Here is a 26,035-nt window from a genome sequence, read left to right on the forward strand (position 1 = left end):
TTATTGCAGGGCGCCATTTATTACGATACTGAAGGAACGTCATGGTATGAAGGCGACTGGAAGCACAACCGGAAGGAGGGATGGGGGGTGCAGAGGTGGGTGCCCGGACTTGCCAGTATGCTGGGTTACTGGGATAGCTGACCACCTCTGAGGATTTTGTAATGGGGGACATATTGGTTAGCTTTCCAAGGACTGGTGTAACATATTGGGGACCCGAGAATAGAGGTTGTAGCGATTGGGGGGTCTGTTCCTGGTGTTGCCGCCATTTGGACCTGATGTATGGAGATGTGCACTGTCCCGACAGGGTGCCACCACCCCACCAATCAGCTGATCCCCTACGACCTGATAGGAGACGCCATCAATATTTCAGTTCTAGAACACTCCTTTATTACAATGGTCTGTAATGTGTCTGTTTGCAATTTTTTTAGGTTTCCGTCTGGTAACATTTATGAAGGACAGTGGAAAAATGACAAGTTCCATGGAGAGGGAAGGATGAGGTGGCTGTCCTCCAATGAGGAGTATATGGGTCAGTGGGAGCATGGCGTACAGGTACTGTCATTCTTGTTTATATTTTTATTCACCATTGCTTAGAACACGTCATTACCTTACAAGATCTACGATAAAAACAAAAGGAGCACATACCCTGTAGAAAGTAAATAGTAACAGAACATGTAAATGTCATCAGGTATTTAGTTAACGCTATTTTGATCAAAAACGCATAAAAGCCATCCCACCACGACAAGGTGCACCCAACCCACCACAGCAAGGTGTGCCCATCCCACCATAACAAGGTGTGCCCATCCCACCACGACAAGGTGCACCCAACCCACCACAGCAAGGTGTACCCATCCCACCATAACAAGGTGTGCCCATCCCACCACGACAAGGTGTACCCAACCCACCACAGCAAGGTGTGCCCATCCCACCACGACAAGGTGTACCCATCCCACCATGACAAGGTGTACCCATCCCACCACAACAAGGTGTACCCTACCCACCATGACTAGGTGTGCCCATCCCACCATGACTAGGTGTGCCCATCCCATCACGACAAGGTGTGCCCATCCCACCATAACAAGGTGTGCCCATCCCACCACGACAACGTGTACCCAACCCACCACGACAAGGTGGGCCCATCCCACCACGACAAGGTGTGCCCATCCCACCACGACAGGGTGTACCCAACCCACCACAAGGTATACCCATCCCACCACGACAAGGTGTATCCAAGCCACTACGACAAGGTGTAGCCATCCCACCGCGACAAGTTGTGCCTATCCCACCACGACAAGGTGTGCCCAACCCACCGCGACAAGGTGTGCCCATTCCACCACGACAAAGTCTGCTCAACCCACCACAACAAGGTGTGCCCATTTCACCACGACAATGTGTACTCATCCCACCACGACCAGTTGTATCCAAACCACTACGACAAGGTGTAGCCATTTCACCACGACAAGGTGTGCCCATCCCACCACGACAAGGTGTACTCATCCCACCACGACAAGGTGTAGCCATCCTACCACGAGAAGGTGTACCCATCCTACCACAACAAGGTGCGCCCATCCCATTACGACAAGGTGTAGCCATCCCACCACGACAAGGTGTACTCATCCCACCATGACAAGGTGTACCCATCCCATTACGACAAGGTGTAGCCATCCTACCACGAAAAGGTGTACCCATCCCACCACGACAAGGTGTACCCAATTGGGATGGTCCTATCTCTAGTATATAACGTATGACTCCCCCTTTAGAGCTAGGTGTTTCATCTATACAGCTTCCCATGGGCAGCTGTCTGAACAGTTGGAGTGTCCTCTTGTCATACGCCAGCCTGTTATGGGTCATAATACCATATTTCTTTCACTGTATGGAATAGTGTAGTACATTTTCTACTCTATATGACAACTGTGTTGGTGTTTGCGTCCTCTGTTTCCACTTCTGTCGCTGGGTGGCGCTGTGCTTGCAATGTGGGTGGTATAGCTGACAAATTAATGCATAGTCCTGTGTATTTACTGGGACTTATTTTGGTGTTGGCCAGGCAAAGGTATTGTCACCAGTTTTTGGCTTAGAAGCCCTATATATGTCCCGCGCTGAATGTAAATTGTGTGGTCCGGTCCAATAGGCGAACCCAGATTGCTATCAGCGCCACCCCGATCTCTTCATAAACCGCCTCTTCTATCTGGATGGAAGCAGATGACATCTCTACGACGTCCATGCTCGAAGTCTCGCACTGGCTCAGTGGAATCAGACCTCAGCAGTGCGAAGCCATGAAATGCGCAGGCTGCGGCTTCACTGGTTCACACTCGGTTTTCAGTTTTTCGTTTCCTGTACCAGTTTTGGAAGTTTTTTTTCTTTTTTGCAGCTTTTTGATTGGACAGTGCCTCGTTTTTGAAGGGGTTTCCTTCAGGATCTGCTTAAAAGAAGTGACCTGCACTTTTCCCAACCAGGCGTTATTCAACCCCTTTTTTTAGGAAACAAAAAAAAAAAAAGGAAATTAAACTTCCCATATGAATAGCAAAGCTGATTTCCCATATAAATAAATTTTAAAGAGTTTTCCAAAAGTTTTTGAAGCAGTTTTGTAAGATCCATGACTTTGTTTAGTGAGAATGCGTTTCCTAGATGTCAGGAGCGCTGACAGATCCTGTTTAACTTGTGCAACTAGTGAGCGAAACTGTGCAATTAAAGGGAAAGCGGAGGCTGTTACACCTTCACCACAGATCAGTGATGCTCCGTGCATGAACTTACTATATGGCTGGACCACATCTGTCATTTTTACCGCAGGTTTTTTTTATTTTATTTTTTACACAGAATGGTGCCGGGACTCACACTTGGTTCCTAAAGAGAGTAGCGGGATCACAGTACGCCTTAAGAAATGAATATATTGGGAACTTTGTCAGCGGTGCACGCCATGGACAAGGCCGGTACTACTATGCAAATGGAGCCATGTACGACGGACAGTGGAGAAACAACAAAAAGCATGGACCGGTGAATAGGGATTTCATTTTTTAATTATTATTTATTATTATTATATTATTACTTATATTTTATTATTTATTTTTTAATTTTTTTATTGTGTTTTATGCAACTTACCCCATTAAAAAAAAAACAAAACAACAATTAGCGTCTCCAAAGAATTGTACCCATTGTCCTCCCCAGGTGGCCTTACACCACACTCCTTTAAAGCCCCACAAAAATGTTAGAAGAGCGTCAAAGGCGGCGGAAAAGGGGCAAAAGTTGCAATTTTTGCTTCAAAATATGTGACCTTTTTAATGCCACATTTATAAATCCCCCCCTGTAGTGTACAATAGTGTAGCGGTTTACGGTATTAATATTTTTTATTTTTGTTACCAGGGTAAATTTATCTTTAAAAATGGAAGAATTTATATTGGTGAATTTGTGGAAGATCAGATTGCAGAACACCCAAATTTCCAGTATGACAGAGTGAATACCCCAGATCTGAGTGGTATTCGTACCCGGAGTCCTATATGTGGAGGTAAGAAAACGGGTCGGAGGAGCCGGGACCCCCAGAGAGAAGGCAGCCCTACTATAGGACAGGGGTAGACTATATGAGTCAATCCCTATAAGGGTATACAGAAAACAAGCATCAGCTCCTCTGGCCCAGCTAATAAATAACAGAGGTTTCCCAATGTAATAAATGCAGATTATCTCCCACCACCGTGTGGTATCCACAAATCCATAGACATATGGTGCATTCAGACTTATATGGTGCATTCAGACATGCCTCGTGTTTGTGGGGTGGAGTCTTCATGTGGAGTTTGCAACAGCATCCAAGGCAGAAGAAGTCTGCTACGTGCGAACTTATCCCAACAGCATAGAAATATGAATGTAAAAAACAAAGTGTAATTTTGAAATTTAGAACCAAAAGATCAAGAATATTTGCTTTGCACAAGGAAATGTGGTCAGTCTAATGGTAAATTACTGAGGTCTAAAACTATTTTTTTTTTTTTTGGGGTGGGGGGTTTGTGGCAGAAAACTCCACTGTGATCTGCGGGATTCCCAGTTTATCAGGATCCTATATTGAACTTGATATAGCATCACTGCTGAACACCGTCCCGGAGGATGATCGATCTGAGGAACAGAAACAGGTCAGTGTTTTTATGAAGGTCTGTTCGTTTCTGATATTGTGAGCACGTTTTATGGAGCTATCACAAAGGAGACCTTCTTACCTCCACTCACTGTGCACTAATCATACAACTGGACTTCCCTATATCCGTTCTAACACACCCCAGGGTGGGGATATGTCAGCAGCCAGTCCCACCCAGTTCTCGGACAGCTCTTGAACCCGGCCCATGCCAACACTCTCAGCTCTATATGTCCTGGAGCTTGCTCCCAGGCTTACATCACTGAGGATAATCACCTCTGTGATACATATCTTCCTTCAATAACGCAATAATGTGTCCAACTACCATCTTACAATATACATACATATATATATATATATATATATATATATATATATATATATATATATATATATATATATATACAGCGAATATATATATGGTGAAATAAGAATTGAACACGTCACCATTTTTCTAAGGAAATATATTTCTAAAAGTGCTATTGACATCAAATTCTCACCAGATGTCGGTGACAACCCATCCAATTCATACAGGCAAAGAAATCAAACATAGATATCTATAGATTAAGTTATGTGTAATCATGAGAAATGACTCCTGGGGAAAAGTATTGAACACACTTACTGAAATTTATTTAATATTTTGTACAAAAGCCTTTGATGGTGATGACAGCTTCAAGACGCCTCCTGTATAGAGAAACTAGTCGCAGGCATTGCTCAGGTGTGATTTTGGCCCATTCTTCCACACAAACACTCTCCACATCCTTAAGGTTCTGTTGGCTCCAGCTATGAACACTGAGCTTTAAGTTCCTTCCATACATTTTCTCTTGTATTCAGGTCCGGTGATTGGTTTCAGAGAAAGAAAATAAATTTGCTAGAATGGCCCATCCAATTAAGTTTCCTTGGCTGTGTGGTCGAGATCATTGTCTTGCTGAAATGTCCACCCTTGTTTCATCTTCATCATCCTGGTAGATAACAGATTTTTATCAAGAAAGTCTCTGTCCATTTGTCCACTCATGCTTTTTTCAACTATACAAAGTTAGCCAGTGCCCTATGCTGAGAAATAGCTTCACACCATGATGTTTCCACCTCTAAACCTCACTGTAGGTATGGTGTTTTGGGGTGATAATGCAATGCCTTTTGGCCTCCAAACATGGTTGTATTATGGCATCCAAAGAGTTCAAATTTGGTGTCATCTGACCAGACTATATGCTCCCAGTATTTCACAGGCTTATCTAAATGTTGTTGAGCACACTTTAAACGCGCTTGAACATGTTTTTTGTTCAGCAATGGAGTCTTGCATGGTGAGCCTGCATACAGACCATGGAGGTTGAGTTCATTACTTATTGTTTCCTTTGAAACAATTGTACCTGGAGATTCCAGATCTTTCTGTAGTTCTCCACAGGTCGTCCTTAACTCTTGGACAACTCTTCTGATAACTCTTTTCACTCCTGTGTATGAAATCTTGCGGTGACCACCTGCTCGTGGCTTATTTATGGTGAAATTATGTTCTTTCCATTTCTGGATTCTAGCCTCAAAAAGCCATACAGTGCTCACTGGAACCTTCGCAAGTTTAGGAATTCTTCTGTAACCAATGCCATCAGTATGTTTTGCAACAATAAGGTTGTGAAGGTATTGAGACTGCTCATGGGTTTTACCCATCATGAGATGTTTCTTGTGTGGCACCTTTTCATAGGCTATCAGTTGAACCAGCTGATATTATTTTTCACTAAGTGGTAGGATTGCTGTCTCATTAGTGATAGATTTCCACTGGTTCATGACTTTCCACGATTTTTTATGCAAATGATTGATGTCACTGCCACCATCAAACCAGAAGTCGTTCCTTCTAAGACTGGAACTAGTGACCATTTGGCAGGATCAGTTCAATCGTAATCCAATTTTTCTTTATACGTAGGTGGAGTACGGCATACTCCGTAACCTGTCAATGCTGCGGAAGACCTACAAGTCCTACAGCAGCCTGGGCAACGACAACTGCTTCGATAACGCCTTTCTTATGACAAGACTACAGTTTTGGAGATTTCTGAAAGACTGCAGGTTTCATCACTACGGCTTAACACTTTGTGACATGGATCGTATTTTGGCAGGTCATTAATCAGCCATTATTCGAAAAAAACTTAATAGGGATAATAAGGATCATTTTTCACTATTATAGGATTGGTTAAAAGGATTGTTAGAAAAGTTTTGCTTCTTCCTTCTGAAAACAGCGCCACACTTGTCCACTGGTTGTGTGCGGTATTGCGGTTCAGCCATATTACCTTCAATGAAGTTAAGCTGCAATACCCATGGGCAGGTGAGACATTGTATCTGGTAGACAGGTACCATGTTTTGTGTTTTTAATTCTGTATAAGCCCTGTAACTAAAAATATTGGAGATTATACATAAGGCGGTCGCAGTACCCTACGGGCTGCGTTGCCACTCCATTCACCTGCGTTACGTTGCCATGATCTTTGGCCATGCAACCTGTGACGAGGTCAAAGTCACCCTCTACCCCCAGCCTTATTCATCAGGTGAATGGGGCCCCATGGGGAACCTAAATGTAGCTCACAAAAGCTACGTGAACAGAGTATTACTTATTGAGTTGGAATGGGAAATTGTAATATCATCTATAGGAAATCTCAAGTGAACATAGTCTTAGGAAACTTAGCTCTAACCTTCCGCAGAGATTAGATATTTGTTGGCAGGATTCATCAATTCTTTGCCTTTTTGTTAGAACGGTCCCTTGACAATTGATCAAAAAGTCTCCCCCTGCTGAGAGTACATTTCACTTTCTCTTCAGCGCCACCACAGGTCAAAATAAGCATTACACAGCGCTTATTCAAACTAATGGGATGTCTTTGTCATGGTAGGTCCTGAGGAGACGATTCTCTCGGCCGAGAGGTGAGAATACTGAACAGAGAACTTTCCTCTATGCCTAATAGGGTGTATTGAAATGGGTTACTGAACCCGGACAGCCCCTATAATAGTTATAGGGATATAAGACCTCTTCTTTTGACTAACGATAAAAGGAAGGGGCAAATAGTTCATATTGGTTGATGTTCCCCTGTATGGTTGTATGATTTCTGCTAAGCTAAGTGTAAGAAAGCAGGAGGTTAGGTCCTGAATGGCAGATGGTTTATACTTTGACTGGATTTTTGGGTCCTGGATTTAGGAGCGCCAAGAAGAGCCTGGGTGGGAAAGGTCACTCCCATACTCCCATTTGGGTCTAACAGGCCTAATAACAGGCAGCTGAGTTAGCTCAACAGGGTGTGGTGTGTTGGAGCTGGAGAATGACCATTCATGGTGGACAGTCTTTGCTAGAGTAGACAAGTGTCTAGGTAAGGTGGTGAGACCTTTTGATTTACTTTGCCTTATCCAGAGAAAGGACTGTTTTGTTATTCATTTGTGCTAAAGAAAGGACTATTTAAATTTTTTGAGCTGTAAAGTTTATAAAGGACAATGACCGTTATTCTGTTTTGATATTAAAAATCAAAACACCTGTGCCCGTGCGTATCCAAGTGGCTACCAGAACCCCCATGTAAGTAACGACACATTTTGCAAGCTTTAAGCATAGGGAGGTTTTATAATATCTTAGTTACTGTGCAGATCCCACTAAATAGGGATATGATGCGGACGGGAAGGCAGCGGAGTGGTGGTCTCCTGCAGTCAATAACTAGTAGTCTTTCATTCTTTATTGCCTATGTTGTGTCTTCAGCAAACAACTCAGACCCTGAAGAAGTTCACTCTCCCTATGGTACAATGCTACTTCGGACATTCCTGACAAACCTCATCTACCTGGCGTACCACATCACCCGTGCCGACAGTCCGTAAGTTGTGTCACTTTACTGTAGTATGGAGTGGCGCTGTGACCGGACTGTGGACCATAATAACTTGCCGGATCCGGTGCCCACATGTGCACTAAACACTCAGGGCTTATTCACACCTTGCGTTTTTTATTCCCCTGAAATATGCAACGTTTTACGGTACCAGCAAAGTGAATGAGGTTTCTGAACTCTCGTGCACACGCTGCTTATTTTTTCCTTGCACATTTGAATCATCATTGCGTTTTTTCAAATCTGCGTTTTTGTAGTGTTTTTCGCCCATTTCCAATGAATGGAGAGAAAAAAAAAACACACTCAAAAGCACACGTGAAATTCGGCAAAAATATGGTGACGGAAATCCGATATGGTCACAGAGGTCTGATATAGCCACGGAAGTCCGATATGGCCACGGAGGTCTGATATCCAATATGGCCACGGAGGGGAGGTCCGATATGGCCACGAAGGGGAGGTCCGATATCCGATATGGCATCGGAGGGGAGGTCCGATATGGCCACGGAGGTCTGATATCCAATATGGCCACGGAGGGGAGGTCCGATATGGCCACGGAGGTCCGATATCCGATATGGCCACGGAGGGGAGGTCCGATATGGCCACGGAGGGGAGGTCCGATATGGCATCGGAGGGGAGGTCCGATATGGTCACAGAGGTCTGATATAGCCACGGAAGTCCGATATGGCCACGGAGGTCCGATATCCGATATGGCCACGGAGGGGAGGTCCGATATGGCCGCGGAGGGGAGGTCCGATATGGCCACGGAGGGGAGGTCCGATATGGCCACGGAGGGGAGGTCCGATATGGCCACGGAGGGGAGGTCCGATATGGCCACGGAGGGGAGGTCCGATATGGCATCGGAGGGGAGGTCCGATATGGTCACAGAGGTCTGATATAGCCACGGAAGTCCGATATGGCCACGGAGGTCTGATATCCAATATGGCCACGGAGGGGAGGTCCGATATGGCCACGGAGGGGAGGTCCGATATGGCCACGGAGGGGAGGTCCGATATGGCCACGGAGGTCCGATATCCGATATGGCATCGGAGGGGAGGTCCGATATGGCCACGGAGGTCAGATATGGACATGGATGTCTTCTCTCGGTCAACTATGCTTAGTAGGGCCATAAGTTCATGTATTCAGGGACGCCGATTCCTTACCTTTTTATTTCTCCTCTTACAGAGATAAGAAGCTCTCCCTGGTTGACTGCTTCTCCAGACTCATGACACAGAATATCACACCGTACGCCGGTACTATACAAGGTCTGTCTGGGAGTCTTGCCCTTTAGACTTTTCTTCTAGATATCGCCCACATCTAACCCCACCTTCTCTACCGATCCAGGTCACTTATTCAGTGATGCACAGAAGACAGAACACGTAATGTCCTACATTGATAAGTGCTGGGACATCTATAAGACCTACTGCAAGAAGAACACATCTTCTCCGTTCGAGCCCACCATGACCATGAGACATTTCATCTGGATGATGAGAGTAAATATGAAATGAATATATCCTGGGATCACTTATCTCACACTGTAGTTTTAGGGATTGCCGCGAGCACATCATGGCGGGTTGAGTAGTGCCAGGTGGGCAAAGGAGACTCGACCACCCTCAGTTCCTCTCCATTAAAAACACCGGGCGTGATGTAAACCTACTAATGTTACCTGTCATTATAATCATGTCTGTGATGATAATGATACTGCTGAAAAGTTCTGTATAGAACAGGAAATGCGAGTCTAGTATAAGTCCCATTTGCCAAAATGAGAATTTCAATATTTCTGATTATTATATTATTAGAAAAAAAAATTATTATATTTTATGAAAAATAGATTCAACATTTACCCCTTTTGTGCCTTCATTTTTTTATTTTTGTGCTTTGTTTTTCCCCGAGTTTTTCCCAGAGCCATACTTTTTTTATTTAGTCGACGTCGCTGTATGAGAACGCAGATCCCACCGCTGCCACTAGTTGTCAAGGGTAACAGCCGGGGATCTCACACAGATCCCAATGCTGTTACCACTTTGTATTTTTACCTCTGAAGGTGTTAGATTTTTCACTTCTCTGCATCTTGAATATATGGGTCTCAAACTCCTTGTCTTCTTCTCAAAGCATTTCTCTGCTCTAATTACCTGGACACTGCAGGAGGTCCCTACTTCAATGGAGGTTGAAGTGTTGGCTCTCTCTCTAATTCCCTTGTTTTAATCAGTTTTCTCTATTCTCAGCCATAATTAATTAGCACCATATGTTCAATGTGAGGGGGACGTGGAGATATCTTATGGATTTGTATTTTTCACCTATTACACAGAATAAATAATTATTTGGTTTGTTTTGCCATTCGCGGAGCCTCACTGCAGGTTTTTGGACTAAGATTTTCTGTGTCCAATAATCTGAAATATCTGATCTAGCACCCAGTAGTGGTCCCTGCCGGTGCCGGAATACGGAGATTTCATTGGCTCGCAGTGATGTAAAATCGTTGTGTCCTCATATAGGATTTAAGAATTTTAAATGATGACCTCAATGTCACGAAGACAGTGGACATTTTAGCTGAGGACGATCCAAGTGTGCGAGATGGAAATGAGATCAATCTAGAGCTAGAGGTGAGTCCTTCCAAGTGTGATGATACCTTTTAGGGTTCAAGGTGCTCTCATTAAAGGGGAACTGTACTTTCAAGAAATTTTGAATAAATCAATAGTCCAAGCGACTATAAGAAACTTTGTGATATATCTTAATCAGAGCATTCTGCTTCTTTTTCTCTCCCTTGTTACCTAAACTTTCCATCCATTGTGAAAAACAGCTTAATTTTGACAAGACGGGCTTCCAGCTCACTGTGGCGTCAGGTTACACCTCCTATTAATCTCTATGTAGAGGGGAGGGGGGAGTGAGAAGCAGAGGAAAGAGAAAATAAACACAGGGAGACAGAAAGATCGTGCTGTGCCAGGGCTCATCTGGTAAGGTGGATCCACTAAGTCGCAGGTCAGTGTGCACGCACGGAGTGAGGCTGATGGCACAGCACCACGGGCTATGCTAGGCAGCAAGTAAGCAGAGCAGGACACGTCAGAAGCTATAAAGCCATCAGTGTAGACAAACCTTGGAGAGCAGGTGAAGAGTTAAACGAGAGGTCTGAACAAGGTTGTAGAGACCTCTGGAATTTTGCAGAGATGATTACAGCATAACGTGAACAATCGTTGGATTACAGTTCGTAATGCATACTACAAACGATGGGTTAAAAAGCCTATTGCAGTAGATGCAGATTGCAAGGTAATGTGAACAGTCTACCAATTGCAAATCGCAATGCATACAGCAGACAAATGAGCTAAAGCAACGGGTTGCAGTAAACGCAGAAACAGGATTTCACAGAGATGAGAGCGCAATGGGAATAGTCAGCATTATTACAGTTTGTGATGCTCATCGCAAACGATGGGATAAGCAGCAGCTCTGAGGAGCAATAGATGCCAGTTGTAGAAATCACAGGAGATTTAAGAGTATTATTGTATAATGACAAAATATCCAAAAAAAACACCAACTGAGGGCTTGTTTCCACTTGCGAGAAACATGTCCGTGTCTCGCATGTGAAAACCAAGCTCTGGCGCCGGCACTTTGGAGCGGAGCATGCGGCTCCATGTGTTGCTATGCAGCCGCACGCTCCTCTCTGGAGTGCCGGCGCCAGAGCTTGGTTTTCACATGCGAAACACGGACGTGTTTCTCGCAAGTGGAAACAAGCCCTAAAAGCCAACACTGACTGAGTACTCAGACACAGGGGTGTGACTAAGTGCCGCTTAAAAGGCCTTGTGAGGTGATGGCACGGGAGAATGTCAGTCGACTTATAAGACCTGACATAGAGCACAACAAAGGGCAGTGGCCATAGTGGAACTGAGTAGAGCCTGGCCCTAAAGCCGAAACAGGTGTGTAACACTGAAATTTCTAATAAGTCTTTTACCTCACTTGCCGCTGGATTCACATCTACGCTGCTTAGTACTCCTGTGCAATTTCCTCCATGCTGCTGCTTTTTTCTGTGTGCGAAGGAATGAAGAGCTGAAAGCACGCGTCTGTATTATGTGCTGCCTAGAATGGCAGAAATCATATCAGCGATCTTGGTCACACCAGCTCATAGTCAACTGAAAATTAAGACATAGAACCCGCAGAGGGAAAACTGGTGAAAATGCAGTATACAAGTCATAATGGTCAGATGTGTTATTTCTCATTTCTTATTCCGAGAAGTTACTTGAAAGTAAAAAAAAAAGTTTTATTGCAGCTGACATTTCTGGAATTTTTGGAGGCTTTGATTGGCTGCGCCATTACACGCGTCACAGATGATCTACAGGAGACAAACCATCAGCTTCACCAAGGAGAGCAGAGGGCAGACACCGCATCAGATAGCAACGCCAGCGCCGATCTTAGCAGCCACCATGAAGGACTTTTAACGCCGGTAAGAGCTACTCCGCATCCATTCTGTATTATCCAGTACAGGCCATGTAATGTGGGAAGACTTGGCCCAAAACACAGATCACATATCCGCCAATCACAGCGGGTCCCCCTTTTTGAATAAAGGGGCGATCGATCGATCATGTGTCACACTATATGGGATGGACAGAGACGAAGGTCCAGCTCTGCGGTTGATGGTCGCCAGCCGTCTCAGTGCAGCTGCAGCTCACATTCGCGACCGCTCATCCATTCAAGCAGATTTGGGACCCTGGTGGGAAGTTTTGATCTAAGGTCAACCCCATTAATTCCTTGTGAAGTCACCATATGGCTATTCTTATACTTTCCTATCACTGTAGAGTAAGTCTGATGGTTGGACAGAAGAGAAGGAACCGATCAGTGCCATGAAGACCATGGATAAACGCAGCCCACGTTTACTATCCCATACACCAAGTAAGTGAATATTGCACAGGTCTGTAGACAGTGTAGTCGCCGCTGCCGAGAATTACAGCTCAGCTCTTTATTCTCTTGAATGGAGTGTGTGGCAGAAAACTGAGCCATGCAATAATTATAGCTCTCCACTTGTTGGCAGTATACCCCCACTAGTGTACGCCGCCGCGCTATTCCTTCTGGCACACGGTGTCTGCATGCAATGACTTCCAGCATGTTACATGGGGTTATGGCTTTTGTTTGTTCAAGGCGTCCTTTACATAACACGTGACACAATGGTCATGTCTCGCCCATTGTTGATTATAGGACACCAGATTGATAGAATTTTACATTCTATTTTTTTTACAGGGACAACCCAAAAGAGAACGCGAACAGGAAAATGGTACCGGCAGGTCGATGCCTTTTTTCAGAAAGTTTTCTTTCCGGCCTATGAAAAAGCAGAACAAGTAAAGGCAGAAATCCCAAAGAACAGAGCGCGGCAGGAGGAGCAGGCCCGCTTACTGCAGATCCGGGAGGAAGAGGAGGCACGGTAATCCAGACCGGAGTATCTACGGCAGCTTTCTGCGTGTACATTAGGTCTATGCACTGAGCTGGGGCTTCGCCCAACGTTTACTGCAACATTCTCGTAGGCCGTCATTTACCAGTGTAAAAAAGGGTGTTCTCATGGTTAAAGGGAATCTGTCAGCAGGTTTTTGCCATTTAATCTGAGAGCACCATAATATAGGACACAATAGCCTGATCCCAAGGATGTGTCACTTTCTAGGCTGTGTGTTGTAGTTTTAATACAATCAATATTTTATCAGCAGGAGATGATTACTGGATGACTAGATCTCATGTGCAGGCCAGTCAGGCAAATCTCTAACTCCTCCCACACCACTGATTGGCAGCTTGCTGACTATGCACACTGTACACAGGAAGCTGCCAATCAGGGGTTGTGACCAAAGGAACCCCGCTGACCAGAATAACTCAAATAGTGTCCCTTGTGTGAATGACGCAGCAGTACACCTGTCAATTCACGGTCATCATAGAGCACACACAAGCGCATTACCGTTCCCATGGAGGTAATGGATACACTTGCGCATTACCGCTCCCATGGAAGTATCGGCGACGCACGAGCACTACCACTCCCGTGGAGGTATCTGCTACCCACGCACACTACCGCTCCCCTCGAGACAACTACACACGCGCACTAACGCACCTGTGGAGGTATCGGCTACGCACGCACACTACCGCTCCCGTGGAGACAACTACGCACGCACACTACCGCTCCCGTGGAGACAACTACGCACGCACACTACCGCTCCCATGGAGACAACTACGCATGCGCACTACCGCTCCCGTGGAGGTATCTGCTACGCACGCGCACTACCGCTCCCGTGGAGACAACTACGCACGCGCACTACCGCTCCCGTGGAGACAACTACGCACGCGCACTACCGCTCCCGTGGAGACAACTACGCACGCACACCACCGCTCCCGTGGAGACAACTACGCACGCACACTACCGCTCCCGTGGAGACAACTACGCACGCACACTACCGCTCCCGTGGAGACAGCTACGCACGTGCACTACCGCTCCCGTGGAGGTATCTGCTACGCACACGCACTACCGCTCCCGTGGAGACAACTACACACGCGCACTACCGCTCCTGTGGAGGTATCTGCTACACATGCGCACTACCGCTCCCGTGGAGACAACTACGCACGCACACTACTGCTCCCGTGGAGACAACTACGCATGCGCACTACCGCTCCCGTGGAGACATCTACGCACTACCGCTCCCGTGGAGACTACACACGCGCACTACCGCTCCCGTGGAGACAACTACGTACGCACACTACCGCTCCCGTGGAGACAACTATGCGCACACACACTACTGCTCCCGTGGAGACAACTACGCACGCGCACTACGGCTTCCGTGGAGGTATCGGCTACACACGCGCACTACCGGTCCATTGGTCCATTCACACAGGTGGGGCACGGAACCCAAGGTTTTGGGGGGGGGTGGGGGGGGGTGTCCCAGTTAACAAAAATCAGATATTTACCACGTGTCCTGGGATTAGCCCTATATCATTCTACCTCTTATTTTTGAAGAGTAAAAGCTCAGAAGGCAGAAGAGGAGGCCGAGAGGAGGGAACGGATGGAGTTAGAGAAGGCCACTGCCATGTTGGAGGCTGTGCTGGTAGCTGATGACCAAGACGATGACAAAAAGAGCGGACAAGAACCCGACACAGCCAGGGAGGACGTCCCTGTCCCCCCATCCACCGCCGGTGCTAAGGTTACTCCCGCCACAGGAAAAAGGAAGAAGAAGCTATAGTTCTAGCCCCGATAAATGAAGTATAATGGCAGCGATGGGGCAGACCACCATCTAAGCTGTGCACCACTTCCATATACTGAGGCCTTCTTGGATTTGCTGGGGTCTCTGCTGTCAGACCCCTGGGATTCATACATTTATCAATGCTGGGGGGACTGTGATTAAAGTATTGTTTGGCAACCGCTGTAATTTTCCTAGTATTAATAAGTGGCATATTCATCACATATAGGAGCATTGTATATTACGGTATAGGACGCTGAAGTCCTGGCCAAAAGCAACTAAATAACTCTAAATTGAAGGAGGTCTCATCTGTGACCCAGAATAGATCGTCGTGACCATACACAGAAGACCTATTGATTTCAGCGTGTACCGAGTAATATTTAATTTCGCCTGTGGGGCGCTGCAGGACAACTGAACACTTTGGGCTCTTTCAGACATCCGTGATCTTCGGTCTGATCTCAGACCGGCCGCGTTTCTCCTGGCCGGAGCGTGATGGCTTCATATATTTGTGTGAGGCGGTCACTCTCAGTCCGGGAGACAGTCAGTCTGTGCATTGCGATCAGAGATGGGACCGATGGTCACGGAGACCAACAGATCGCAGCCGTCGGGGCCGCTTATCGATCCTTATACCCATCTGATCAGGCCAGAAACTCAGGTTGATTTTTGTATGCAGTAAAAAAATAAAAAAAATGTAAATAAAAATCAGTGATATGATAGAGAGGGCCCCAGTGAGAATAAGAAACGTCAGGGGGCACCGAACATAGAAACACTTTCCTTATAATACATGCATGGATCATCACTTAGGGAACAGCTGCCAAATGAAGAGCTTCAGCTGTCCTGGGATGAGTCTGACGAGCACAAACTTACACAAAACGCAGCGCCCAGATATTTTACACATTAGCACCATTTGCAGGGACTGGGGGGCTTATATTACACATATTTGTCACGTGCATGATAAATACTGACGTCCCCTGGTGTAACAGACAGGTCAGCTGTATTGTATCGGGATGTGTGTGTGTGTGTGTGTGTGTGTGTGTGTGTGTGTGTGTGTGTGTGTGTGTGTGTGTATATATATATATATATATTACACTGCTCAAAAAAATAAAGCGAACACTTAAACAACAGAATCTAACTCCAATTAAATCAAACGTCTGTGAAATCAAACTGTCCACTTAGGAAGCAACTCTGATTGACAATCAATTTCACATGCTGTTGTGCAAATGGAATAGACAACAGATGGAAATTATTGGTAATTATCAAGACACACTCAATAAAGGGGTGGTTCTGCAGGTGGGGACCACAGACCACATATCGGTACCAATGCTTTCTGGCTGATGTTTTGGTCACTTATGAATGTTGGTTGTGCTTTCACACTCGTGGTAGCATGAGACAAACTCTACAACCCACACAAGTGGCTCAGGTAGTGCAGCTCATCAAGGATGGAACATCAATGCGGGTTGTGGCAAGAAGGTCTGCTGTGTCTGTCAGCGTAGTGTCCAGAGGCTGGAGGTGCTACCAGGAGACAGGCCAGTACACCAGGAGACGTGGAGGGGGCCGTAGGAGGGCAACAACGCAGCAGCAGGACCGCTACCTCAGCCTTTGTACAAGGAGGAACAAGAGGAGCGCTGCCAGAGCTCTGCAAAATGACCTCCAGCAGGCCACAAATGTGCATGTGTCTGCACAAACGGTTAGAAACCGACTCCATGAGGATGGTCTGAGCGCCTGACGTCCACAGATGGGGGTTGTGCTCACAGCCCAACACCGTGCAGGACGCTTGGCATTTGCCACAGAATACCAGATTGGCAAATTCGCCACTGGCGCCTTGTGCTCTTCACAGATGAAAGCAGGTTCACACTGAGCACATGTGACAGACGTGACAGAGTCTGGAGACGCCGTGGAGAGCGATCTGCTGTCTGCAACATCCTTCAGCATGGCTGGTTTGGCAGTGGGTCAGTAATGGTGTGGGGTGGCATTTCTTTGGAGGGCCGCACAGCCCTCCATGTGCTCCCCAGAGAGAGCCTGACTGCCATTAGGTACCGAGATGAGATCCTCAGACCCCTTGTGAGACCATATGCTGGTGTGGTTGGCCTTGGGTTCCTCCTAATGCAGGACAATGCCAGACCTCATGAGGCTGGAGTGTGTCAGCAGTTCCTGCAAGAGGAAGACATTGAAGCTATGGACTGGCCCGCCCGTTTCCCAGACTTAAATCCGATTGAACACATCTGGGACATCATGTCTCGCACCATCCACCAACGTCACGTTGCACCACGGACTGTCCAAGAGTTAGCGGATGCTTTAGTCCAGGTCTGGGAGGAGATCCCTCAGGAGACCATCCGCCGCCTCATCCGAGCATGCCCAGGTGTTGTAGGGAGATCATACAGGCACGTGGAGGCATTTCCACTGAAGTTGGATCAACCTGTAACTTGATTTTCCTCTTTGATTTTGAGCATCATTCCAACTCCAGACCTCCGTGGGATATTGATTTTGGTTTACATTGATCATTTTTATGTTTTATTGTTCTCAACACATTCCACTATGCCATGAATAAAAATTTGCAACTGGAATATTTCACTCAGATATATCTAGGATGTGGTATTTTAGTGTCCCCTTTATTTTTGAGAAAAAAAAATACACACACACACACACACACAGGCTGACAGTCCAGGCTTATACATGCATTTCAGACTGTAAGAGGATATGTCACTTGCTATAAGTGTAACTGATGTAATTGCCGCTATTTTTCTGAATCCGGCGCTGCGTTTCTTTTGCTCCTGCTCCTCTCCAGTCCGGAGATATGGCCCCTTCGTTCACTGTACATAAATCTGGTCTTTTTTTGTCCAAAGGGGGGTGATGTTTATGAACACACCCATGAAGAGTTAAGGACCATCCCACTTGGATAATAAGAGTAGATTTATATACAAGGAAGAAGGGGCCATATCTCAGGAACGGAGAGGAGCAGGAAATAGGCCCTTTATAATGAATTAATCCTCATTGTGTTCTCATTTATATAATTTGTATGTTCCAGATTGATCGGAGAGATAAGTAGTAACTTTGTTAGCTTCGGGCTGGGCAGGAGTTATACCCGGCTTTGTCTATAGGAGGGCAGGTTCCAGGCTCTGTATTTACAAAGGTAATTCAGAACCCTGCGCTCCATAGCTCCCCCTGCTGTCAGTTCGCAGTGGCACAGCAGACCTAGGGTGATAATCAGCATCAATACAAACTTTAATGCTTTAAAAAAATTAAAAAGTGTCTTAAAATCCAAAATATATGGAGGTACCGAAAGCCACTAGTGTAAAATCACTGACGTTCTTGAAAAAAAAAATAAAATAAAATTACACACCGACATTAATCTCACATAAATACCCATAAATTCCACTAGATGGCAGTAGTGTGACACCAGAATGGCCACAATGTTCTGCCAATGGATCCAGCTCAGCACCTGTAGAATATGGAGATCTGTTCACACACAGCAGAAGTTTCCGCAGCTGTCCAACTACTAGGAATGTGGTTTGCAAATCTGCAGCATCTGATCAAAGGAGTAACGCACTCACACTATAGACAGCTATCGGATTCCTTCAGCAGGCAGCGATCACTCCCAACACCCCTATACACATGCGTGCTCAATCTAGCGGATCATGCATATGTTCTTTATGGGCTGGGGCAAAGCAGCTGACTTAAGTAACTTAAGTCAACTCCTGAGAACAAAATTGGGCATACTGAAATTCAGTAGCCAGATTGTTCCTTTCCCAAACATCTGCCATTGGGTGGGAAAGGTAAGACCCCCTATACACATTGAATGGTTAGCATTATAACCTATATATGGCCATCTTTAAAGAGAATTTATCACCAGATTCCACAATCCAAGTTGCATACATTATTACATAGATCTTAAACCCGTTGAAACTGGTGTGTTTACTATGAAAATCCAGAATGAATGTCTGTATAATCCTTCCATTAAAAAGGAGCGTTTTACTAGTCCAGTTAAAGCATAAAATATCTCACGTGTCTAAACGTCTCAAAGTCTCCATCCAACCACCCTGATTGACCGCTGCAGCTTGTACTGAGCAAAGCGAGATCTCAGCAGGGAAGAGTGTCACTGAGGAGCTGTGGGAGGAGATTTGAGAAACTTTAAGAAAAGATTTTACAACTTCAGACATCGATTTTCAAAGTAAGCACACCAGCCTCATGGGGTTTAAGGTCTAATTTGCAGTCAAATCTAGTTAGAAAGCATTCATGGGACCGATCTTATAGGTGGTGATAGATTTGTATATTTTCTGCAAAAAAACGTGATCAGATCCCATCAGGAATGACTTATTTTAGGAAAGGTCTTCCCTCTTGTTCACACATGTTCACGAGAGATATAACTTATTGTCTTGACCGGACGCGGACCCCACCAATCATACAGGTGGCACACGACGGACACTACTGACCTCCCAACACCTAGAGGACGACTTACAGGAAACAGATGAGCAGAGGGCGGACAATTAAAAGTATAAGAATGATTAGTGGGTTTATTGGCCGCGGTTGTATCACTGTAACAGAAAGAAATTAAATGAAGATGATCCGTAGTCGAGCACCGATAAATAGTTAAAATCTAAAAATGATCTGATCGCCGAGTCTACAGGTAGAAAGTAGCTTCCTACAAGGCAAGTATTGCCTTACAACAGTCATTCCAGTCACTAATATGACTGATATTCTGTCCATGCCGAACACAGGAGAGGTCAATGATCCCGTCTGTTAGTCCAGGAAGAAGATGTTATTGAATTGTGTTGCACAAAGCTTCTTGATTTCATCTGTAAAAAAAAATAAATAAATGAATTAGATATTAAACATCAGATTTTTAGCTGTAATTCATATTTTATAAGACACCGGTCACTGTACTTTGCATAAATCAAAACTTTGTAATATATCCAAATCAGAAAAATCTGCTTCTTTATCCACTTATGAGCCACTTCTCCCTTTGATTTCTCAACAAATCACTCTCTTGGGAAAAAAAAAACGAAAACAAAACACAGCTCTAGTTAGTCTTGATCAAAACTAAGCAAACTACCAGCATAGTGACGGATCAGATTACAGCTGCCTGTTGAAGTCTATACAGAGGGGAGGGGCAAAGTGAGAGGATTCACAGCTACACTGCTCAGTATTGCTTTATAATGACATGTGTGCTACAAATGGAGGCCAGGGTGCCAATGTGCAAAGGACCTAAACTGTTCATCGGGCACTATGAGGAGTATAGACACTGCAAATACTGTAATCCCTGTAAGGGAAATAGCCGACACTGCAAAAATAAAAAACAAAAATCACTCAAAACGATAAGTAAAAAAGACATTGGGCAAATGTACCATTTTTGATATGTAAACCGTATATACTATATGTGATTTAAGCCTCCCCTTTTACAGTAGCACTGATTCTTTTTTTTTTTTTTCTAACCCCTTAAATCTCATCTAGATAATTGTGAATCACGGTCTTCGTACAGACTGCGATGCATGGACAGGTCAATATGTATGACAAGAAGATGCAGGGTTCAGGTAGGGAGATCCACGTCCCCTGCAGACATCACGGTCCGGACAGACAGTGGTTCACGGACATCTGAATTTGGCCTTGCCATTGATATTACATGCCCTGCGTATGTATTAAAAGGGAATATTGTCAGCAGGGTTTTACCATATCATCTGAGAGCAGCATGATGTAGGGGCAGAGACTCTGATTCTAGCAATTTGTCACTCACTAGGCTGGTTTTTGCTGTTTCAATGCTTTATCAGCAGGAGATTATCACTACAGGACTAGTTGTCTCATGATTCTTGGTCCAACCACACCCCCACCACTGATTGGTGGCTTTCTGTCAATATACACAGAAAGCGGCCAATCAGTGATGTGGGATGAGTTATACACAGCTCAGTATTCTGAGTTCTGCAGCAGAGAAAACTGATTCCCCTGACAACTGCTGCACCCAGTAAACTAAGTGACACATCGCTGAAATCAGATCGGATTACATAGCAAAAACCTGCTGATTCCCTTTAAGATACTTAATTGCGGTCATCTTCCTTTCTCGGCTCTGTTCAGGTCCTTTTCTGTGATTACCGATCACATCATGAACCACATCATACACTCTAGTGTGGACTGGAATCACTTTCTGAATGCTATCCTATTAGAGCAGACGTGATGTCAGATTTGAGTCTCATAGGTTTATGAATAATAAGGGACTTCCTGACCACAAAGAAGACCCTGCGTGATCCAGATAAGAACATCGGCAGACACATGGTGCAAAAGAGGACCAGAGAATGCAAGACACAGAAGAGGACCCGAGAATGCAAGACGCAGAAGAGGACCCGAGAATGCAAGACACAGAAGAGGACCCGAGAATGCAAGACACAGAAGAGGGAACTGAGAATGCAAGGTACAGAAGAGGACCTGAGAATGCAAGACACAGGAGAGGACCTGAGAATGCAAAATGATAGCGATCACAGAGTATAGTAATATATGCACTGTGCACATAATACCTAATAATTGACCAGGAGCTAGTGATTCAATAGCCAGTGGCATCAATGGGGCTGTTCATATCCTCAACATTAGAAATTTGCTTTGTAAAAGAGAGGTGCCCACTAGAGCATGTGTGCTTACCATGAAGCCCCCGACACCCAGGTAGAGAGCAGTTATGAGGTGTGTAAATTGGACCCCCTGGGTATGGTGTCCTGGACATCATGTAACATATAGAGTTATGGTCTTTATAATGTGACAGGTGGACGGCCACACTAGTGAATGGCGGACACTGATCTGCGGCAGCAAAGACGCTGCTTTTCTAACTGCGTGTAATAAGGGCCATGTACAGTCAGCAGTTCTAAATGTGAACAGGCGGCTATTAATATCATACATACATTCAGCTGCAATTACAGCCCGGCTCTGACATACGTGTGCGAGCGCTTATTTCCTGCACATCAATCACTCAGCTAAGTGACAATTACGGTTGTCAAAACACTTTGTGAATAACACTGGCACCTGTGATGGCTGCACTGACACTTCGGGCTTTAATCATGACATTTATACCCCCCGTGGGATTAGCACATTGTAATGAGACCTACTGAATTCAGCTATGCCTTCAATGTCAAGGTGCAAGGCTCGCGCTTGGTTTTTTAATTATTAAGACCATCTGCTGAAAAAAGATGGGATGAATATTGATGACGTCTCGGAGCCGATCCAATGTTTAGCATGGAACAGTAAGACGAGACCGCCGCAGCAACATGACCTGACGGAGCGAGGCAGCGAGGTATTAGGGGGGCCAGCACTTCTGTCAGTGCCATGCCACCGGAGATTCTCGTGTCTGGCATAGAGAACACTGCGAGAGGCTAAAGTCAGGGCCCAAGCGTGGATTCCTCCTCCCACATTACGGATGCAACCCATCACACATATTAGAAGGGGCTGTCGGGGGTCTTCGTAGAAAATGCTTTCACAATGGGGGGTTGTCAAACAGTTTAGGACCCCAAACTCCAAGCAGAGGGCAGCTACTAAATGGTTGGTCCGGAGGACCTCATATAGGTATACATTACTTTCAATGGCAGGTAAAAGTTTGGGCACGCCATGTCAAAATTACTGTTATTGTGAACAATTGGCCGATGCAAAAGTTTGGGCACCCTTGGAGATTTGTGTGATCAGGTAACTTTGACCATGCCTCTGTTGCATGGTGTAATACTCCATTTGTCCTGTGGTGGCACTGCGGGAGATATACTTCACTTTTCCCACAGTTGATCACTAAAGATCACATTAACGGATGGTCAGGGGGCACTTCTAATAAATCGGTGGTCATCCCAATTAATCGCTGATACATCAGAGCAGTTACCACTCTCTCGTCACAAGCAGGAGAAATTGGCCTGAAATTAAACTGAGTGTCCCTCCTCCTCCCCAGAGAGACTCCGAGGAATCCGGTCAATGGAGAAATAAGGGGATCTGTCAGCAGCCTCTCTCCATTCGCAGAACACAAGCTGTGCCCGACACCTGGACTCTTCAGCTGACACTTGAGAATTTCCCCGCACCGGCTCTCCTCCATTACTGCCATCACAGCTTAGTTATTATTGGGAATTTTTTTTTTTCTGCTGTTTTTGATCTCACATTTAAAAAAAAAAAAAAAAAAAAAAAAAAAAATAGGGAAAAAAAAAAAAAATCCATGAGAAAAAAAAAAAAAAAAAAGACATATCTAGTGCAGACTGCATGTTAAAAAAACAAATAATCCTAAAATGGTACAAGTATCCAAAACATTAAAATACCCCAGATTTTATTGTTTGTTTTTTTTCTCTCCAAGATCCTATCCCAATATGTAGTAGGTGTAATAATAATAGCAAATACCTCCTATTAAAAATGTTGTTTAGTTCTTCAGATTCACTAGGTCTCTTTCCTCATGTGCAGACATTGCAGGACCTTAGGTATCCATAGTCACGACCACTAGCAACTAGCTACCTGTTTCTATATCAGTGGTCGTAACCATGGATACCCAAGGTCCTGCACATGAGGAAAGAGACATAGCGAATCAGAAGAACTATACTACATTTCTAACGCTAGAAGGAGCATTAAAGGAGCAACGGATGAGAATGCGTCCTGCTGTTTCAATTCGATATTTATGGCACAGACAGAGGCCACTAAGCACTCCTACCAGAGATGAGGGAATCAATTGGAAAGTTAGTTTTCCAAGGCTGCAGCATAGGAGCCTCCTATCAGACGGCAGCTGCGGCTCCTCTTTTGATTAGTCGGCCCATCACAATGTCATCAAGCACGACAAGCACGTGATCTGCCAATTGATCAAAAAGCAGTAGCCATATATGTATGCGGCGGGTCGCTCCTGTCCAGCGGACACAGAATACTGACCAGGGTCCTGTGAATGTATTTGCTCATCTCTAACTCTCACTGTTACCTACAGAGAGGGAATCATCAATGGTCCGCTGGACCCTCACAATTACCTACAGAGAGGGAATGATCAATGGTCCGCCGGACCCTCACCATTACCTACAGAGAGGGAATCATCAATGGTCCGCCGGACCCTCACCATTACCTATATAGAGGGAATCATCAATGGTCCGCCGGACCCTCACCATTACCTATATAGGGGGAATCATCAATGGTCCGCCGGACCCTCACCATTACCTATATAGAGGGAATCATCAATGGTCCGCCGGACCCTCACCATTACCTATATAGAGGGAATCATCAATGGTCCGCCGGACCCTCGTCATTACCTATATAGGGGGAATCATCAATGGTCCGCCGGACCCTCGTCATTACCTATATAGGGGGAATCATCAATGGTCCACCGGACCCTCGTCATTACCTATATAGGGGGAATCAATGGTCCGCCGGACCCTCGTCATTACCTACAGAGAGGGAATCATCAATGGTCCGCTGGACCCTCGCCATTACCTACAGAGAGGGAATCATCAATGGTCCGCTGGACCCTCACAATTACCTACAGAGAGGGAATGATCAATGGTCCGCCGGACCCTCACCATTACCTACAGAGAGGGAATCATCAATGGTCCGCCGGACCCTCACCATTACCTATATAGAGGGAATCATCAATGGTCCGCCGGACCCTCACCATTACCTATATAGGGGGAATCATCAATGGTCCGCCGGACCCTCACCATTACCTATATAGAGGGAATCATCAATGGTCCGCCGGACCCTCACCATTACCTATATAGAGGGAATCATCAATGGTCCGCCGGACCCTCGTCATTACCTATATAGGGGGAATCATCAATGGTCCGCCGGACCCTCGTCATTACCTATATAGGGGGAATCATCAATGGTCCACCGGACCCTCGTCATTACCTATATAGGGGGAATCAATGGTCCGCCGGACCCTCGTCATTACCTACAGAGAGGGAATCATCAATGGTCCGCTGGACCCTCGCCATTACCTACAGAGAGGGAATCATCAATGGTCCGCCGGACCCTCACCATTACCTACAGAGAGGGAATCATCAATGGTCCGCCGGACCCTCGCCATTACCTATATAGGAGGGAATCATCAATGATCCGCCGGACCCTCACCATTACCTATATAGAGGGAATCATCAATGGTCCGCCAGACCCTCACCATTACCTATATAGGAGGGAATCATCAATGGTCCGCCGGACCCTCGTCATTACCTATATAGGAGGGATTCATCAATGGTCCGCCGGACCCTCACCATTACCTATATAGGAGGGAATCATCAATGGTCCGCCGGACCCTCACCATTACCTACAGAGAGGGAATCAATGGTCCGCCGGACCCTCGCCATTACCTATATAGGAGGGAATCATCAATGATCCGCCGGACCCTCACCATTACCTATATAGGAGGGAATCATCAATGGTCCGCCAGACACCCACCATTACCTATATAGAGGGAATCATTAATGGTCCGCCGGACCCTCACCATTACCTACAGAGAGGGAATCATCAATGGTCCGCCGGACCCTCACCATTACCTATATAGGAGGGAATCATCAATGGTCCGCAGGACACTCACCATTACCTATATAGAGGGAATCATTAATGGTCCGCCGGACCCTCACCATTACCTATATAGAGGGAATCATCAATGGTCCGCCAGACCCTCACCATTACCTATATAGAGGGAATCATCAATGATCTGCCGGACCCTCATCATTACCTATATAGAGGGAATCATCAATGGTCCGCCGGACACTCACCATTACCTATATAGAGGGAATCATTAATGGTCCGCCGGACCCTCACCATTACCTATATAGAGGGAATCATCAATGGTCCGCAGGACACTCACCATTTACTTCAATTAAATTGGAATTCTTTTGGTTGAGGATGACGTACAGCTCCCGCTGATCAGACTTCTTCCCTACCACCCAGTAATCGCTCATGGCTTTTACTATGATTTCTTCATCTTCATCAACTCTAAAAAAGGAGATGAG

The 26,035-nt window shown here is 45.6% G+C and overlaps 2 protein-coding genes across 4 annotated transcripts in view; one reads left to right on the top strand and one right to left on the bottom strand.

The window, feature by feature from the left end:
* RSPH10B (radial spoke head 10 homolog B) overlaps positions 1-15,298 on the top strand; it is a 20,609-nt gene extending 5,311 nt beyond the window's left edge. Inside the window, exons 6-19 of one of the 2 annotated variants that reach the window (XM_077274923.1) lie at positions 10-95; positions 429-549; positions 2,812-2,988; positions 3,355-3,496; positions 3,994-4,109; positions 6,018-6,207; positions 7,815-7,926; positions 9,115-9,194; positions 9,274-9,422; positions 10,419-10,526; positions 12,182-12,355; positions 12,708-12,801; positions 13,147-13,327; positions 14,894-15,298. In XM_077274923.1, coding sequence (XP_077131038.1) covers positions 10-95; positions 429-549; positions 2,812-2,988; positions 3,355-3,496; positions 3,994-4,109; positions 6,018-6,207; positions 7,815-7,926; positions 9,115-9,194; positions 9,274-9,422; positions 10,419-10,526; positions 12,182-12,355; positions 12,708-12,801; positions 13,147-13,327; positions 14,894-15,116 — 1,953 coding nt within the window. In that variant the 3' untranslated portion in view covers positions 15,117-15,298. The remainder of the gene's footprint in view (positions 1-9; positions 96-428; positions 550-2,811; positions 2,989-3,354; positions 3,497-3,993; positions 4,110-6,017; positions 6,208-7,814; positions 7,927-9,114; positions 9,195-9,273; positions 9,423-10,418; positions 10,527-12,181; positions 12,356-12,707; positions 12,802-13,146; positions 13,328-14,893) is intronic. The other variant, XM_077274924.1, reaches the window with a different exon arrangement.
* Positions 15,299-19,597: 4,299 nt separating this feature from the next.
* Positions 19,598-26,035, bottom strand: part of CCZ1 (CCZ1 vacuolar protein trafficking and biogenesis associated) — a 35,156-nt gene continuing 28,718 nt past the window's right edge. For both annotated transcript variants that reach the window (XM_077274927.1, XM_077274926.1), the window contains exons 15-16: positions 25,891-26,018; positions 19,598-19,906 (exon numbers count right to left, since the gene is read on the bottom strand). In XM_077274927.1, coding sequence (XP_077131042.1) covers positions 19,851-19,906; positions 25,891-26,018 — 184 coding nt within the window. In that variant the 3' untranslated portion in view covers positions 19,598-19,850. The remainder of the gene's footprint in view (positions 19,907-25,890; positions 26,019-26,035) is intronic.

Source organism: Ranitomeya variabilis, chromosome 7, assembly GCF_051348905.1.
Source record: "Ranitomeya variabilis isolate aRanVar5 chromosome 7, aRanVar5.hap1, whole genome shotgun sequence".
NCBI lineage: Eukaryota > Metazoa > Chordata > Amphibia > Anura > Dendrobatidae > Ranitomeya > Ranitomeya variabilis.